The sequence below is a fragment of the Pygoscelis adeliae genome, unplaced genomic scaffold (assembly GCF_000699105.1).
Source record: "Pygoscelis adeliae isolate BGI_AS28 unplaced genomic scaffold, ASM69910v1 Scaffold172, whole genome shotgun sequence".
Classification (NCBI taxonomy): Eukaryota; Metazoa; Chordata; class Aves; order Sphenisciformes; family Spheniscidae; genus Pygoscelis; species Pygoscelis adeliae.
The window spans coordinates 5,032,870-5,051,114 of NW_008824338.1; the positions used below are offsets into that span (position 1 = coordinate 5,032,870).

At 44.3% G+C, this 18,245-nt stretch overlaps 1 protein-coding gene across 1 annotated transcript in view; it reads right to left on the bottom strand.

The window, feature by feature from the left end:
- The window catches only part of TXLNB (taxilin beta), a 40,746-nt gene that overhangs the window by 7,589 nt on the left and 14,912 nt on the right, over positions 1-18,245 (bottom strand). Inside the window, exons 5-9 of the mRNA XM_009319102.1 lie at positions 14,007-14,201; positions 12,169-12,288; positions 6,755-6,829; positions 1,343-1,435; positions 68-163 (exon numbers count right to left, since the gene is read on the bottom strand). Coding sequence (XP_009317377.1) covers positions 68-163; positions 1,343-1,435; positions 6,755-6,829; positions 12,169-12,288; positions 14,007-14,201 — 579 coding nt within the window. The remainder of the gene's footprint in view (positions 1-67; positions 164-1,342; positions 1,436-6,754; positions 6,830-12,168; positions 12,289-14,006; positions 14,202-18,245) is intronic.

The following is an 18,245-nucleotide window of genomic DNA, read 5'->3' on the forward strand; positions in this document are numbered from 1 at the left end:
TCTCATCTCCTAGTTATAGCATTATGTGGGGGAAGGGGTGCATCCTGAGAAAAAAAAGACCGCTCACCTCTTCAATCATGTCCAGTAATGCTCTGTTACAGTTCTCAAACCTGGATTTCCACGTAGCAGTATCCTTTTCCAACTTCTTCATTTTCTTTGTCATCTATAGAAGCAGAAGGAAAAGCTGAATCACAACAGGAATTCCACACTGCAGATTAAATTAGGGTAGCCCTTTTATTGAGGTCTTTGGCTGTACTCATAATGCTGCTACCAGCAGCTGTAGTGGCTGTGCTAAGTAGTAATTTATGTTAAGGGATGGATTTAGTTTTAAGTAGCTGCCATATAACATTCAGCCTCCAGTCTGTAGTCCTAAAGTAGGACCAGTTGATTATGTGTGTAAAAGTATAGCCAACTCCTAGAGTACAAACTATCACAAAAACAAAAGGCAAAGAAAAGGTGTTTGTCTCTTTACCAGACCAGAGTGTTAGATTGCCGGGAAGTTAAAGAAGGGCTTGTATCTTCTGAGCCAGCACTGCCAAGGGAGATCCCACTGAATTAGTCACCTCTATACTACCTCCAGCACACACCACTGGCTGAACAGCACCATCTTTCCCTTTGGTTTTCTGCAGGCTGAGCTCTCTGTGAAGATCATTAGAGGTTGCCTGGATCAGGGCACCAGGATTTTGGGCCCTGGTGGCAGAGCAGAACATTGTTTATTATGAAAGTGGGAACAACATGTGGGTGCGTTTGTTTTTTGACTCCCATTCATTACAGGAAATAAGTACACCAGCTGCAAGGAAACGGTCATTTGGGCTTAATGGTGGGAAGGTGTTGGTGGGCTTCAGCTCTGCCTGCACACTCCAGTGGGAAGACATGTAGCCTGGGTCAACATTTCTGTACCAGTGTCAGTCACCCAGGAGGCTCCGGGCACTCCTGGAGACATAGGCTGACAAATGCAGCTCCAGACTCTCCCTTTGGTATCTCTAAGGGGTCTGTACCCAACCACCACATTGAGTTTTAGGTAAAATGTTTATTCTTCCAGGCAATTTCATTTGTAGTTGAAAGGGAGAGTGAAATGGCTTGCAGTGCTGAAGTCTAAGCTGCTGTCAGTCATGACCACATGTGCCCCAAACCTTATTTAGATGTTGATGAGATTTTTCTCCAAAATGAGCAGAAATGGCCCCATCCCAGATAAAATTATTGCATAATTAATAATTAATAATTATTAATTAAAAATCATTGTTTACTTAATTAAAAATAATTGCATAATTTTATTGCATAAGATATCAAAATCTAAAAGGAAAGTGTCAAGCACAGAGTTCAGATATGAGCTGCTACTCACTTTCTCCATCTCCTGTTTGAAAGTGGCAAACACTTCATTGCTTTTGGTCAGTGTTTTCTGAAATTCTTCAAACCTTTCAGAGTAGAGAGTGATCTGCATCAACAGGGGAAAAAAACCACAGTAATTTCAGAGTCTCCAGGATGGTGAACTTCTACTTTGGTAGAAGATAATAAAATAAGTATTGTGTTTGGACATGGAAATTAGCTTCTGTTTGGAGACCATGAAGCACAAACATCAGGGAACTGAAACTCTCTGCATCTTTTTAAGGTTGCAAACTATTATGATTTCTCTGTTGCAGAAAGGTAAACTGAGGAAGAATAGAAAGACCCAGACCAGTGATTTTAAAAAGACCTGGGAATTATGGGTGCCCTATTCTCCTGAATGCTGCAGCTATGGTGTCTCTACACAGGGTGCCCAGAAGCAAAATAATTCCCTAGAAGTGGAGACTTCTGAAAACATTTCCCTTGGTAACTCTGTGGAGACTTCAAGAGGACAGCATTAAAGTCTGAAAAGATTTCCAGTCCCTGCCTTTCCTCACAAGCTCTGAATACTTCTTTTCTGTGTACAGTTCTGGTGGAGATCTACAGGAAAGGACTCCTAAGATGACCTATAGAATGGAAAACACTAATGTGATCCCTGGGCCATCTCCATGGGCAGGGACTAACCTGAGCTGGTCCGACCACTGATGCTGTGCAGGACCAGGCAGGGGGATTAACTCAAGGTGAGAGCCAGAGTGGTCAGAGCGGTGCCTGAGCTCTAAGCCTTGCTTTGCCACGTAGGCATCGCCAAGCTCCAACTTTAACGTGAGGGTGTGAGCTCTGGCAGGCTTTTGTGAAGGAGCTTGGTACAGCCTGGCTGCCCAGCTGTTTACCCGCTTTCTTCATTACCCAGCACGCCAGGCTGGGAGCTGGGTGCTAGCTTGGCTACACTGCTTCTGATGTCCGAGTGAGCTGGGGGAGAGGCATCCCCACATCACGCTGCAGCCACAGTTTCCCCTCTTCCATCTTTCCAATCCCCACTCGGTGGCTCAGGCTGTGGCCAGGAGTTGTACCAGGCAGCACTTGATGTACTTCACGGGACTCCACTGTTGAAGAGGAGCATCGCTGCTCCCTTCCTACATTATCTGGCATGCGGGGTAGCCCTACCACTGAGCGAAGACCACCCTTTGCTTCACACCGTCGTGATCCTGCACTGGATTCCTTCAAGCTCACTCAAGCCACTTCATCCCTGCACTGTGGCTTGAGTGAGCTGAGAAGGCACCTTGTCAGCTCTGTTTTGTGGCCTGCGTGTGGACTGCAGCTGTAGGCAAGGCCAGCAAAGGCAGAGAAAATAATCCCCTGCCAGCGCCTTCTGCCAGCTTCAGAAGAAGATCTCTTGCAGAAGATCTCTTGCAATGTGCCAGCTTTTAAGACTATTAGGGCTCCATACTTTGCTATCAGTTCGCACTTGGTAGCCACGTGAAAGTTCATCTGTGGCTGTATTTTGACAGTAAGACATGTTTTTATATCTAAAATTTGTGGATGTTTTTGAAAAAATGGTTCTAAAGACCTGAGGTTAATTTTTCTGTAAGAATATCTTGGTTTCTGCTTTTTCTTTTTTTTTTCTGGGTGGGAAAAGCACTTTCAAAGCTCCAAAGTCATGCAGGATGCTATGTAGATAAAGCATCGTTATCTGTTCTTTGGAAAAGAAGACCAGCTCCAACTCAGCCACTTCCTTCTGGTGCCAGAGCACCCCCAGCAGTGTTTAGGTGATTGGACATTTCATCTGTCCAGGCTGACAGCTCTTGTTAGAAAAAGAGCGCTTGGCATAACACACAGTGGCTGAGGTGGGGCAGGCGCAGAGCAGTGGGAGGTTCAAGAGCAGCCTGCAGTATTCAGGCATCTGGCTGGAGGCTGGCTGCCCTCTCTGCACCGGCGGGGAGCTGACTAAATGATTAGCTAGGAGCTTTTATTTTGTGTTGTGCCAGCCAACACGCACCCTCCCCTGACACTGCTCTTCAGTTACTGAGGAAAAGAAGATTTAGAAAATGTGGCTAATAGTGGGGTGGCTTTAATATGGTTATGTTATGATTCATGTTAATTCTGGTTAGTTGTTATGATGCTCCTTAGAAAACACTGTGGCCATAATTGCAGTGTACTGTGGATGTGCCCAAGCTCAGTTTAAACTAGGTAGTTAGGGTCTCGGTGGCCGTGAATACGGCACTGGCTGCAGCCCTTCGCCACAGAGCTGGGTGAAGGCATGGGAGGTTAATCCATGCAAAGCTCTCTGGTGCCAATATTGGAGCTATCTGACATGAAGCTTGCATGTGTGTATTTATACTAGGCTGTAGCCAGAGCTATGACCTATGCACAAACAGAAACACAGAGGGATTTGTTTTAGCAGCCCGAGTGCCACAGTGTAAGTCGGACACTGATCCCAAGTTGGACATTTGGAATAGATGTCATGGCTCTCAGGAGAAATGCCTGAGCATCCCAAAGCCAGGTGAGGGAGCAGGGGTGGGAGCCAGCAAACCGTGGCTCTTAGCCCAGAGCCATTGTCTTAAAAAAACTCACCTCAATTCTCTGTCTCTGCTTTTCCCTCCCAACTTTCGTCTGTTGTTTAATTAGATTAAAAACCTTTCAGGTTTGAACAAGGCAAGCTCTGATCTCAGCTGGGGCCCTAGGCAGTACCATAGCACCAAGAATAGCTTCTGCAATTTAAATTTGAATAATAAATGCCTGTGTTCATAGTGGTTGGGAACAGGCTGTGAGAGCTGTCTCTCAGTAGGAGCGTGCACTCGTGCTCCTCAGTCAGGGAGACGAAGACCCCTCCCCGCTGCCCACTGCCCATCCAGCTCCCCTGACAGCATGGGCAGGGAGAGCAGAGGCAGTGCTGCTGCCAGGTGAGAACTTGTACGTGCAAGGCTTCAGGAAGTGGGGGCATCTCAGCATCACCATGCCGTGAGGGCACTACAACAAGGACGCCCCTTCAGCCCTGTTATGTTCGTCTCGGTTGCCGCAGCGCAGTGGTTGCACTACGCCAGCTACCGAAAATTAAAGGCCTCGGCTGACTTTTATCTTCTTGCTTTGTTTCAAATCACGGAGCTAAAAAAGTGCGCTAAGCAACATGCCTGGGGAGGGCGTGCAGCATCCTGGCAAGCACCACTGCAGTTTGGGTGTATTCCCTGAGCTGGTGCCAGATCCCTGTCACCATTTGGAGGGCCGGATTCGGCTGTCTCGGGTGTGCTGTGCTGCCCAGAGACAGGCTGGCATGAAGCTGATGTCCCCTGGTTCCTTCCAGCTCAAGGAAGCAGTGGGTGCTGATCACCTCCTCTAAAATGGAGTAGTATCTCACTCGCTATAGCAGGCAGTGAGGGCTACATTATGGCTTCTCCTTATCTTGTTGGCCAATGTCTTCTCCTAATTTCCATGCAGTTGTTCCTCTGTTAATATCTATTTGGTGTTTTGTGCTGTTTGCATCAAGGAGCTCTTCATGCTTTTTCTGTTCGGCGCTTGCACAGCGCCTTGCACAATGGCATCTGGTCCATGAGGAAGGCCCTTCAGTGCTACCATACTGGAAATAATAATAATAATAATAATAATAATAATGATGTTATTATTCCCAGTAATTCTAAATGGAGGCTGCTGTGTAAGTGACAGAGCTTTCACACTTGAGCCGACCACCTAACTGTGTGTTTCATTTCAGCAAGTGAATCACTTAATTTTCATCTACGCAAGTCTGCAAGGGGCACATTTATTATCAATGCCTTTGCAGACTTCTGTGACTGGATTTTTCTAAAAATAATTTTACCATTTCAAATATATGCTTAATTTATTCTGGCTTTTACCGATACCTTCAGTTTCATTAAACTGGCTGCAGAGGTCTGCCTGCATACAAAACTCTTTCTGGTTGAACATAAAAGTTTAATTAAAACCACTCTGAGTAAATTGGGAGCAGGTTTGCAGTTGGAATGGACTCAGCTGGAGGTCTTTGAGGTTTGATTGCAGAACCTGTCAAACTGGTGTCAGCAGCAGTTTATGTGATATTCTTCGGTGTGCTACCTGCTTATCTTAGCCTTTGAAAAAACATGTAAAGGACCAAACCCCTCTTAGCATGTTTCCAGGTTATCAGTTTAACACTAGCCTTTCTTGACTGTTCAACAGGTAGGAATTAGACCATCTACAAGGGCAGAGCTGGAACAACTTACCAGAACTGTGAGCAAGGAGGGGGCCTGCTGATGGGTGAGGAGCTGGGCAGCTGCAGAGGGGTGGCAGGACTTGCCTCCCCCCCCCCCCCCCCCCCCCCCCGCCTCTGCTGGGGGAGACGATTCTCACAGACAGGTCCAAGAAGATAAATCTGCATGACTGTGTCTGTAATTCTAGGAAAATCTACTGATGCTGTCTCTTTTTGATGTGAAAGTCCAGCATGTCATCTAGTGTTCTCACTTGTATTCAAGGTCATTACTGCATTGCTCTCAAGGTGTAGTATGTGCTGCCTGTTTCTTGTTTTTACTGCCTTTCACTCCAGCCTGACTCGTAGTGTAATTTTGGCAGGTAATTTAATTTTATTGAATGTTTCAAATTCTAACTGAATATTGAAACCCTAGAGGCCTCTTTGTATAAACCCTTAGTAGGCAGAATTCCTGCATTAATGAAAACTCTGCCTTCACACTCCAGTCCAGAAAAGCACATGAGCACATCAGCTCCAGTTTGGTAAACGTTTCATGATATTTATGTACTCCGGTGCTTTGCTGGATTAGAAACCTGCTTGAAGGCTAGTTATGGTGAATAATCAAGCCAAGGCACCCACATTGTTGTGTGGTTGAGTATTGTAAACACTCATAAATCATAGCACCATAGAATGGTTTGGGTCAGAAGGGACCTTTAAAGGTCATTTAGTCCAACCCCCCCTGCCTTGGGCAGGGACATCTTCCAATAGACCAGGTTTCTCAGAGCCCAGTCCAACCTGGCCTTGAACACTTCCAGGGATGGGGCATCCACAGTTCTCTGGGCAACCTGTGCCAGTGTCTCTCCACCCTCATAATAAAGAATTTCTTCCTTATATCTCATCTAAATCTACCCTCTTTTAGTTTAAAACCGTTACCCCTTGTCCTATCACTACAGGCCCTGGTAAAAAGTCTCTCCATCTTCATTATAAGCCCCCCTTTAAATGTGGAAAGGCCACAATAAGGTGTCCCCAGAGCCTTCTCTCCTCCAGACTAAACAACTCAACATGTCACAGTATGATTTGCCATATGGGCAATTACCTTACAGTTGGCTTGAAAATAACCTGTTTCCTTTGCAATAGTCTATGGGATGTAGAATGACGCTAGAAGGAATACATAGAAAGTACTTTGGATACTTTACCTGAGCGTGCCTCATGGGTTAAAAACTGGGAAACAAAGGCACACCATGCAATCACCTCCTACGTCACCTGTGCCTGCAGGACAGTCTCTTGCTCCTTTAACATTTTGGCCTGGAGCTTCCACTCCGCAGCTTGGTTCAGGAGCTGTGTTTTGGGCAACAGAGAGAAAATTGTTAGGTCCCTAGTTTATCAGTTGGAAAGCCTCATCCTCCAGCTACCTATGCTTCTGCCACTGCTACCTTGATAAGGAGTGATCTAACTTTCAGATGAACGTAGTTAGAGGAGTTAGGCAAGACAGAGTATTTAGTGCTATCCAGAGACATGGGACAGGGCATTTGGTTTGCAAAGGCATATTTGAATAGAGTTCAAAACCTACTTGGAATGAAGTGTGCAGTGCAGTGGGCTCTAAAAAGTGTGGTATTTAACCATATCTTCACCCAACTTCTAGAGAGTGGTTATGATACTTCTGGCACTTTCATTTCAGCACAGCTCCGGCCAAATTCCTGCTCTCCAGTGAATGGCAAACTCCCTTTTGCATTAATGATCAGGACTTAGCATGGTCACAGTCAGACGTGCCCCAAAAAATCTGCAAGCTTTCAGAAAGGGAACGCATAGTAAACGTCATACGTTTACTGGTGTCTGTTACCTTTGGGCTCCATTTGCATTGACATGCCATCAGGGGAGAATCCCAGCTCGGGGTGACAAATGCCTCACTTAGATCAAGGAGGCAGCCCAGGAAGAGCTTGACTGCAGCTTCATCCCTGGCTGCTCCTGGGGAGATGTGATTCCCTACTTCAATGTATTGAGCAAAACGACATTCTGACATGCAGGCTGCAGATGGGAGGGTCGGTCGAGGCTAAATGAATTGTAGGAATGAGGTGTACCGACATTTTTCCAGGCTGCAGTTCTGAGTCAGCACTTCCAAAGTGCGTAGTAATATTCTAGCAATTGGTTTAATCTGAAAGCAGGAAACATTTACTGAAGTGTTAAACAAATGTGCCTATCGCCTACCAAACATTTATAAAGCATTTTACTGGTTAGGCCAAATGTATTTTAGAAAAAGAATGCTAATGATAGCTTGAGAAATGCTATGGTAAACTAAACAAGTTAGTTTGTAAACTAACAAGTAACAAGTAACAAACTAACAAGTAACAAGTAAACAAGTTAGTTTACCACAGGACTTTCTTCTGTTGGATTAAATTGTACTGTTTAAAATAGCACAGTTGGGCTCTGAAAATATATTGAAAATAAAAGTACTGAGTAAGTCAATAGATCCTACTCTTGTATTGGAAGTGAAAGGTGACTAGAACCACATGCAGAAAATGTATTTATTTGATCCCTAGTAAAAACTTTTATTCTAACCCTTTTGTTGGAAATAACATATGTAAACTACTTGAATACCACCTGGTAAAAGAGCTGAGGATGTACCCTACAAATGCTGACTGAACAACATAATGAATTCCCTCCCTGTCTCTAGCTATTTGTGGCACAAAGACTATCTGAATTAGACTTGTTGCCCATATATACAAAAGCTCTAGAAAAATATTTCTTCCATCAATTTGGCCTTTTGATTTGGACCCACTGAAATTTTACCATCTACAGTTTCCTAGACAAGAATGTTTTACAGCTCAAGTATGCATTGTATGAAGAAATACCATGTTCTGTTTGTTTTATACTTGCCTCTTTATTTTGAGAATTTAATTTGATGTTTGGTTCAATGGAGATAAGTCAAATTCTTGAGTTTAGATCTTGCTGACTAAAATTTCAAATAGGTTGTGTCATAGTCAGTAAAAAGAGATGGTATGAGTAGGCCTAGGTTAAATGAGCCTCAGTTCATGCATTTGTTTTCTTGGGAGGGGGTTTGTTTTACACACACAAAAATAATTAATTGGTTTTTAAGTTTGGATGAAATCTGGATTTTTAAGTTTCACATTTCTTTGATATCTACTTGTTTGGGTTTGGGGGTGGTGGTGGTTAGGAATTATAGGGTGTCTGGTTTGAATGATTTAATGAAAAGTGCTTTGAAAACCTTCAGAGATACCCAGTCTCTAGGCCAGTCATTACTTCCAAAAACTCTTTTTTTATCTGTATTGCTTAAATCTCAGCTAGGGTTACCTTCGTACCTGGTGTTCCTGGGATAATGAAAAGGTCCCACCTCCCACACCATGTCTTCTGCCACAGCACAAGAGATGGACAGAGAAGGCAAAGAAAAGTTGCTTCTTTCGCCTGTTAATGAAATCCTTCTTTCTTATTGACCCACATAGCTTCTGCAGCCAGTAAAGAGCCAAGAGTTAATAAACTCCTCTGTAATGGAAGCAAGGCACAGAGAGGCTTGCTCAAATTAGCACGCACTCTTGTGCAGCCTGAGGTCATTTGCAAACACCAAGCTGGGAGAAAACGAATCAGGAGAACGGATACATTTATTAATAGGCTATGAAGTGGTAACAAGGAGGCTGAAGTATAAAGAAATGAATAAATATTGCATGTGGTGTTTACAAAGCAGCACTTCAGTGAAGTGTGGTGATGTTACACTGTATTATTAGAGCTATGATAGCTGCTGGAGGCCCAGAAGACAGTCACATCATGCTCAGGACTGAAAGAGCCGGTCCCCAAGAACATACATTCCCATTTAATGACATGGATCTAGGGACTGGCTTAGTGAAAATTATGCTTCCCTTTTTGCTGCCAGACTCTACAAATTCCAATTATGTAGAAATCTGATCAATACCTTCCAGTCATATACTTGAAAGCCACAGAGGCTTTAAACTGCAATTGATTGCACACCAAAGTTTGTATTACAAGTGCTAAAAACATATGGTATGGGGAGGAAGTCCACGTAGTGTTGACCAGTTATAAGATGATAGTAAAATTGCATCCTTAGGTAAAGTTGACCCTTTGGGAAGGCCACACAGTATGAACCATTGTTCCTTATATAAGGAATCACATTCTTAGTTGCACGTGTAGAGCGAATTGTGCAAGCAATGAGATGACCTGCCTCTGTGATGTACAGAGGCTGCAGGAGGGGACATCTCTCCTTGTCTGAGGTAAAGAAGTTTTGTATAGGGGCAAAGATTCCTACATGGGAGAACTGCATAGGAAGACATCAAAGTGAGCCTTCAAGGAGTAACCAAATAGATAAAAAATACCAAAAAAATTCAAAGACATTTTGAAAATCCTGCAGCAAAAGTTATGCACAGGGATGTAAAAAAATGGTATGGAGAGAATTGGCATATAGTTCTGAAAGCCTTTCCCTCAAATGACAGGATGCTGAAATGCAATAAGGCTCTGACTTTGCACATTACTGAGCTGGAGAGAGATACAGCTAAAGGAGAGGACTCCATCAAAACCACCTTGATTTCATACATACATATATATCCATTACTCCTACAGACTCTAGCACAATAGCTGGGTGGGTGGGACTAAGAGCTCAGCAATATGATTGAGGTGGGAGACAAGTGTAGGCCAGCTCTCTGGGTGCTGGGCTACCTGCCATGACATGCTAATCATGCCTTGACTCATTGCATGGCTTTTGACTGGTCACTTAAGTTCTTCAGCTAAATCTACCTTGCTCTGAGGTGATATTAGCCATACCTCACCAGCCTACCTCAAAGGTAGGGGTTTTGAGCATTAGCTTGGACAGTGTGAAAAATATTCTTTGCATATGGTGCATTTCATTATACACCCACTACTTAAAGGCTTTGTAGCTTGTTTTTGAACCTGTTATTTCATAGGTGCTAGTCATACATGCAGCAAAGCCACCAAAAAAATCTTCCTGCTTCCAAATGTAGACGGTGATGACTTTCACTGCTTTAAAAGAAATGAAAATAACAAAACTGTGGATATCAGTTCAGGATAAAATACACAAAGAAGGTTCGGCTAGAAACAGGGCCAGTCGCAGGCAACAGGCAGCCCCAAAACTCATATTCTGTGAGGCACAGCAAGAAAGGTTGTTGGTATAAGGCTATATATGTCACTTTTCCACAGAGCCAATGCCCTGTCTTTCACATCTTTTTTTTTTCCCCCCAGTATCTGGAATCTGGTACTCAGTAGCAAAACTCCCAGTGACTGCAGTAAAGTAAGCCCAAATTTGCTTTGTCATAGTAAGGGATTTCTTAGAAATGTTTCCTGGGGTTTTAATCTGCCAAGAATCAACTGTCATGAATGAAATTTGAGGGTTTGGCTTTACATAGGCCCGCCAGTGAAAGGGAGGACTCAGCTGGACCACAAATTGTCATGCAGTGACATGCAGATGTGCACATGGAGAAGCCCCAGCTCCTCTTCCCCCTCAGTCTTTAGCTGGGAGTAAAGCTGAGCGGGAGTGGGTGTCCCAGCCACAAGATCAGTGCAGAGAAAGAGGATAAATGCTCTTATGGGCAATTTTTGGTAAGAGGCGTTTCCTGTGTTTCCCTGGTGCTCTACCCACAGGTAGAGTCCCACATTTTCATCCATATTTTATGATACTTTGGCCATGCTTGTGCTAATGTATCTGTTTCCAGATACAGGGAGGGGATAAATATCCTCTCTTTAGAGCTCTCTCGTGCTGCTCTTGAGTTAGCTGGAGCACTGGTGAAAACTAAAGCTTTCTTCCAGCCGATGAGAGCCTGTCACTCCGCCTGAGCAGTCTCGGCTGCTGCCAGCACTGAGAAGAGGGATGAGGTGTCAGTGTCAAACTCCGATCCTTTGTAGATGTGAGGATTGCTGTGAAAATACCAGGCAGCCCGAGAAAATTAATTTTGGTCTGACTGAGTTGCAAAATGCGTGAGACCATGGAGGAGTGCCCTCCTCCTGTCCCAGCTGTGCCTGCGGGGGACATCCTGCCCGGAGCTGCTCTTCCCTGTCCCCCTGCTAGAGGTGTCCCCTCCGACAGGTAAGGAGGAACAGCAGAAGAGGCTGCTAAACGGACCCAGACCCTTCCTGCCTGAAAGAGGCACTGGCAGACCAATGTGGGGAGGGGAATCTCTCCAGAAGGGGAAGGGGAGGCTCCGTCACAGCAAGCAGCTCCTAAGGCCTCCTCTGCTGGCAACACCAGACCCACAGGGGGACGTCTGGGGAGGCTCTGAGCCTGGGGGGATAGCAGCCTTCAGCCATCTCACTTTAATCCCGTGTTCTTGTTCTCCTCTCTGATTGTTTAAATGTGCTCATTTATTATGTGGAGAGGTGGAGTATCAAATATCAGCCGTTTGAAAACTAACGGCATCACCCAACCCAACGTCACGACAAATCAACTGTGTAGTAACGGTGAGTTAGCTAGAGCAGTCTGTGCTCTAACCTACCACTCTGCAGTTTGCTTCAAAAACTGTAAATGCTAATGAAAGCAGCCTTTCAGGGGCTGTTCCTTTACATAGAGCATTGACAGTCGCAATAAAAACGTCTCTGCTACCGTATCCCAGCTCGGACCTGAAGAACCAATATATTAGTGAAATAGCATGCAGGGCTGGTTTTGGCCTAAAGTTAGATAAAAGACAGATTAGAAGGATAGGTACGTATTCCTTTTCTTTCTGATGTCGCTCCTCGGCTTCCTTCATCATTTCCTGAGACTGCTCCAACTTGGCATCCACCAGTTTCTGTTGAAGTTCTCTGTGCTTAAATATTTTATCAAGGTGCTGTAAGAAAATAAATTCTGCTGAATATGCAGGTTTAATTGTGTACACAGACCTTCGTGCTCATGCATGTACAGCTATTTACTGGAACACTCATAAGACAAAAACATTGCAAAACAGGAAGACTCCCAACCTATTGCAATGACTAAAAAACTACAGTGCTGATAAGAACAAACTGTGCCAGAATTTGCATGGGAAGGGAAGCCTGATTACATTCTCTATTTTGATTTATTATAGCAAAAACAATAATTAAAAAAAAGCGCCTTAGCATCTTTGCCAGTTCTGTGGTCTACGTATGAAGTCATATCAGTATAATCCAATATAATTGAAGATCAAATAATTGCTCATCAATAATAAATATGCAGGGGGGACACTTTTTTGGAGCTGTTAAGTGACCAGCGGATCTAAGCCACTGTGTGGATAAATGTGTAAAGGCACATTGCACCTGCAGTACTTGGGAGCACGTGCACAGCTCGTACCGTCCTCTGTAAATACAAGCCCTGTACATCCCCTTTGCTCTGGCCTCACATGCGTAATGTGGGCTTGGAGAGCCTGGGTGAAAGTACATGAGTGGGGATGTGGAGGAGACCAGACCACATGAACCAGAGGCCTCCTCTGGCCTGTAAAACCTCTGGCTCCATGGTGACCTTCAGGAGGTAAATGTTGCTGATAGCCCTCTTCGCTCTTGCTTCATTTAGATAAAATTCACAGGAGCAAATATTCTGAGCGCATCCCTCTGCTTTACATTTTCTTCTCATAGAAACCACAAGACAGGAATGTACATTTCCTTCATTCAGCATAAGACTTCATACATGATGCAACAGACTTGGAAATGCATGTATCGAATCGGGCATTCCAGATTGTAAGGACAGATTACTTATGTTTTATTCAGTATGATAATGTTGTCTGGTTGCACTGAGGCTCACAAGAAACGTATTTAGAAACGATAAAAAGACCCATTGCGCTATTTGTTAGTGTTTGTCATAAAATAAAAAAAAAATGGTAGTTTGGCATTTTACTGTAGAGGTTTTTTTGTGTCAAAATTTTCTGACCAACTCTAATGTTTACAGAAAGAATAATTTCCCATCTGTCTATTATCTGCTAGATCTTATGGTGAGCATTGTGCCTACAAAGAAGAATCTATTCCAATGCAAAGGGCCTCCTTTATCTGTCTTCTTAATTTTCTGCTTCTGAAAGGTCAAAGCATTTACATCAGAGCCCTTCTCAGCAACCTGTGTCTGGAGGGAACAAAAGTGTATTTGGCATCACCAGCAGAGCAGGCTGTCCAGAAAGATGGGAGCTGGGAGGTGGTTGGTGGGGACTTGGAGGGGGGAAGCGGGAAAGGGGTGCTGGGGAGCTCCCCAGGGATTTGGGGGAGCTGTGAGGGGGCCGGGGGGCAGCTTAGCAGGCAGCTGGCACACCTTGCTGCTTGGGTGCCTCGGCCCCTCTCCCCACAGCGGCAAGGCTGCCATGGGTGCTGCAGGCAGGGTGCCGGCCCGCACAACTCCTTGCCTGCAGAGTTTGCCACGCGGAGTCCGGTGGGCTTGCTGCATGCATAGTCCCACTCAGATGGCAAAGAGTGGTGGGGGCTACCCTCGTTACCTCCACAAGACATCCGAATGATAGCCAGCGGGGAGGACAGGCTGGCAATGCTTCTGCTTTCCCCCAGGGAAGCCGGGTTTGCTGCCTGTGCCCGCGGGCAGCCAGGGCGTTGCTCTCACCTCTTCCCGCAGCTCGTACTGGTCAATGATGCTTTTCAGCTTCTCCGCGAGCTCTGTGTTCTCCTGGCAGAGCTTCATGTTCCTCTCGCTTTGCTGCTCGATCTGAGCCTGGATTTCACTCAGCGTGCCCTGGAAATGATTAGTTATTTCTTTCCTCTTCTCATCTTCCTCCCGTGCCCGCTGAATTGTTTCCTCCTGTTGTTAAATGGGAGAGAATGCAGTCATGTAAGTAAGATGCATAATAAGCGGTTCCAGAAAGATACTGTTTCCGAGTAGCATAAGGCTTCCCTTTGAAGGATTATACATGTTTGCATTCCTCTTTGGAGATCTTCTTGCTTTCATCTGCTCCAGCATTAGGCATGATTCTAAATTTACAGAGCAAATTACACAGTGGCCTTGAAAAAATTAGGGAGCTAAGAATTTGCATTTATAAAGATGGATGTAGAGCAGAGTTTCAGATCAAAGCAAGCCTGGAAAAGGGGACATACATGCATGTCTTGATTCATGGTACTGCAGCACAGCTTTCGCTTTGGAAGAAGAATTTAGTGGAATTAGTCAAAAGCTTTTTTATTGAAATTCTGTTTGATTGAATTAAAAAAATCACCCTTTAAAATACCTCCTTTTAACTAGGAATCCTCATATCAAATTTATGGTCTTTGGGATTTTCATCTTCAAAAGAAATCCATCACTTTCTGTAGAATCCCTCCCAGTTCCTCAATTTTCCTTCCCTAACTTTTTAACTGACACCAACATTTGCACTAATTTATTAGGTAGTGCAATCAAGGAAAGCTTGTGGGCTGTTTCTTACAGGATCAAAGCAGAGAATCAGAATTTTGCCTGGAGAAAGATCGATGGATTTATTTTTTTTTTACCAATTATTGAAATTCTGTTTTGGATTTGTTTATGTAAAAGACAATGCAGAAGAATCTGGATTCATTGCTTTGGATCCCGAAATACGGACTATTTTTATTCGCTACTCATTTGCTTCCAGGGCAGTCTGCCCTTCTGGGGAATGTAATCCTGACGTACAGCGGCTAGGACCGTATCTGCTGTAGTTACAAATCATGCCAGAACCACGTTAAGAACCCACTCCACAGCATGCAAATGGCGTACTCTAATAAGGTTTCAACTAGCATAGTCATTTACATAAAAATCTCTGATAACACTGCATATGGATACTTTCTATAAATATACTTGAATAAAGCCTTAGCTGACTCTAATGAGGTATAATTAATATTATAAATGTGACATAAAAGGTATTGATTCAGGCCCTACTCTTAAAGTAAGACAAATACCAAATGACCCAATTTCTACTTGGCATGCACAACACAAGCCTGATCTTGGACAACTGCTGTTCAAGGTAGGGGACGTTTGTCCTTTTGCTGACCGGGGAGTGATAGAGATGACAACGCCTTGGACGACGGGAGGAAAGTATTGGAGCCATTAGTGCTAATAATACCGTAGTGCACAGGAATCACCATGAAGCCCTGCTGTGCTCTGCAGTTTACACAAGAACACGTGTGTGTACTCACAAACAGAGTAAAACGAAGTGTGAGCCCAGAAGGACTCTCACTCTTAAGAGGAAGAAAGAAGTACAGTTGGAGCTGGGCAAATGTCTTGGGGGGGTCCTGGTTCAGTACCTGTGTTGGAAATTGGACACACGAAAAATTTGCAGGAAGATGAAAGAGAAGCTGTCTAATTATTTTTTTTTAATTGGTGAGAATGATTTTGAGTTAGCCTGAAACATTTTGATGACCAGAAAGTGAGTTGTGTTGTGTTTGTAGTTACTTTTTGCTTAACTCTTTTTAGGACAATTTTGAAACAGAAATGCTGTTCCAAAGCAGAGTTTAAAATGCTGCTCAGAAGGTGTTTTAAATCAACTGCTTTAGTATTCCCAAAATGAAGCATTTCATTTTCTTTTGAAAGGGGATGTTTACAAACAATGTCATCCTTTTTATTTTTGTTCGAAACTTTGCCAAATTTAACTTGAATGCCTAGATAGTTTTGGTCAAGTCAGAACTCCATTTTACCTCTAATACACTGTTTAAAAAACTGCTCGTGCCTCTTTGTTCTCCATTGTATAGGAGCAGCCCTGAGCAGGGAGAAGGGTGACCAGGTGCTTTCACTTCAAGAAGTCAAAAACAGAGTGAGAAACTGAACTTGCATGTCTGGAGTCCTATTTCTGTGGCTTCAAAACATCCTTCCTCAAAAATACTTTATTGTTTCAGTGGACCAAATGGTGTTATAACATGTCACTGCTGTGATTTAAAGCTCTCTGAAGTAGTAAATCCAGCTGAATAAAAAATAAAAAACGGGTGGATTGTGCGTAAGTCACACCGCAGCGTTCTGTTACAAGGTGAAATGAGACATCCTGAGAATAGCAATCATGCAAATGAAAAAAAAAAAGTGCATGTGTTACTCAGAGGACCTTATTTCCTGCTCATCCTCTCTTCTGTGGTAGAATAATTATACAGAGCACAGAGACAATACAAAGATTCATGGTTAAAGACACTGAGCCAGGAAGCATTTCGTTGCAGGGCACAGTATTTCTCTTGACCTCTTCTGCTTCAGAGAAAAAGATATTTGAGGAGGATATTTGCCTGGGGGGCTAGGATGTGTCCCAGAGAGCTCCTCAGAGTCCCTCACAAAATGGCAATGATTTGTTAAATCCTCGATATCCCAATTACAGATTAAGGGTGGCTGTGGGTGGGAGGAGCTGACTGAGCAGAAAGGCGAGTGTGTGGCTACGGCACTGTGCAGAGGCCTGCAGGCGTTGCCTCTTCGCTGCGCCAAGGAAACAAACCCCTCTGTGCCTCAGTGCTCTGCCGTGCCATGGAGCTGGCCGCGACGCCGCCAGCGCCCAGCTGACGGTAGGCTGGGGCCCTGTCCCTGAGGTAATACTAGGGTAAAGAGGTTTCAATCTCTAAGTGCTGCTGATAATACCGTGGGAATAGTGGCAGGTCTTTGGAGGTGTCTGCATTAAACCTGAGCCTTCACTAGCTGAAAAGCCTACGGCTGAGGCTGCACCTGCGCTGGAGCCAGGGAGGGGGCTGGGTGCCCACAGTGCCACCAGCAGAGCCCTGCTTCCCTGCCAGCTCTGCTCCGGGGCTGCAGGGTCGGCTCCCCTTCACCCACCTCGCCTGGACAGGCACAGTCTGGCAAACCCCAAACCATCACTATCATCCAAGTTTTATTATCACAAAGCTACAGCCCCAACTCTTTGCTTATACCTGTCTCCGTAACCTGACAGAATGCACTTTTTTCCAATAGGTTCCTTAGTCCTTCCCATTTCAAGACCCCATAGTGTAAAGTAAGATCCTTAAGTTTTCTCACAAATTGGAGGCTTGAAGATTGACTTCTGCTTTGTGTTACTGCTGTTACGGCTGAAGTAGCTGTGCCGAGTCCAGAGCTCCTGGCTTGCTTGGTTGTAGGGAGCAGAGGGTATTTGCGGTGGTGACTTCTCAGCTTCATCAAGGGCGTGTAGTGATAGGACAAGGGGTAATGGCTTTAAACTAAAAGAGGGTAGATTTAGATGAGATACAAGGAAGAAATTCTTTATTATGAGGGTGGAGAGACACTGGCACAGGTTGCCCGGAGAAGCTGTGGATGCCCCACCCCTGGAAACATTCAAGGCCAGGTTGGACTGGGCTTTGAGCGACCCAGTCTAGTGGAAGATGTCCCTGCCCATGGCAGTGGGGGTTGGAACTAGATGATCTTTAAAGGTCCCTTCCAACCCAAACCATTCTATGATTCTATGATCATGGTGAACTCATAACACACAAACCATGCTTGGCCTTGTCAGCTGCTTCACTCTGTGCTCATTCTTTTAATAGTTTTAAATTAAGTGTTTTAGTGAGGTTTTAGTGAGGAAAATAAAGCATTGTAAATTCTTTTTAGATTTCCAGTTGTGGAAGACTGAAGTCCAGCCATAAACTATTGTTCCCTTTCCTCTGTCCTTTCTTAATCTTTGTGCTCCATATCGACCCTATCGAAGATACATTTGTGTGTCCTACTGCAATACTGCTATCACTCTTGTGTTTTACTGCTAAAAATGTAATAATGCATTGAATAAAACCTTGTAAAATTAAGACAAGGATATTTTGCAGTTTGGGATTTATCACTGGAATGTCAGATAATTTGCAAATAGAAGGGCAGGATTGTCTCTGGTCCTTCTCTCTCTCTGGGGCAAGTCAAGAAGACTGTTGGTCTGCTAAAGTCATATCAGCCAAGACGATACGA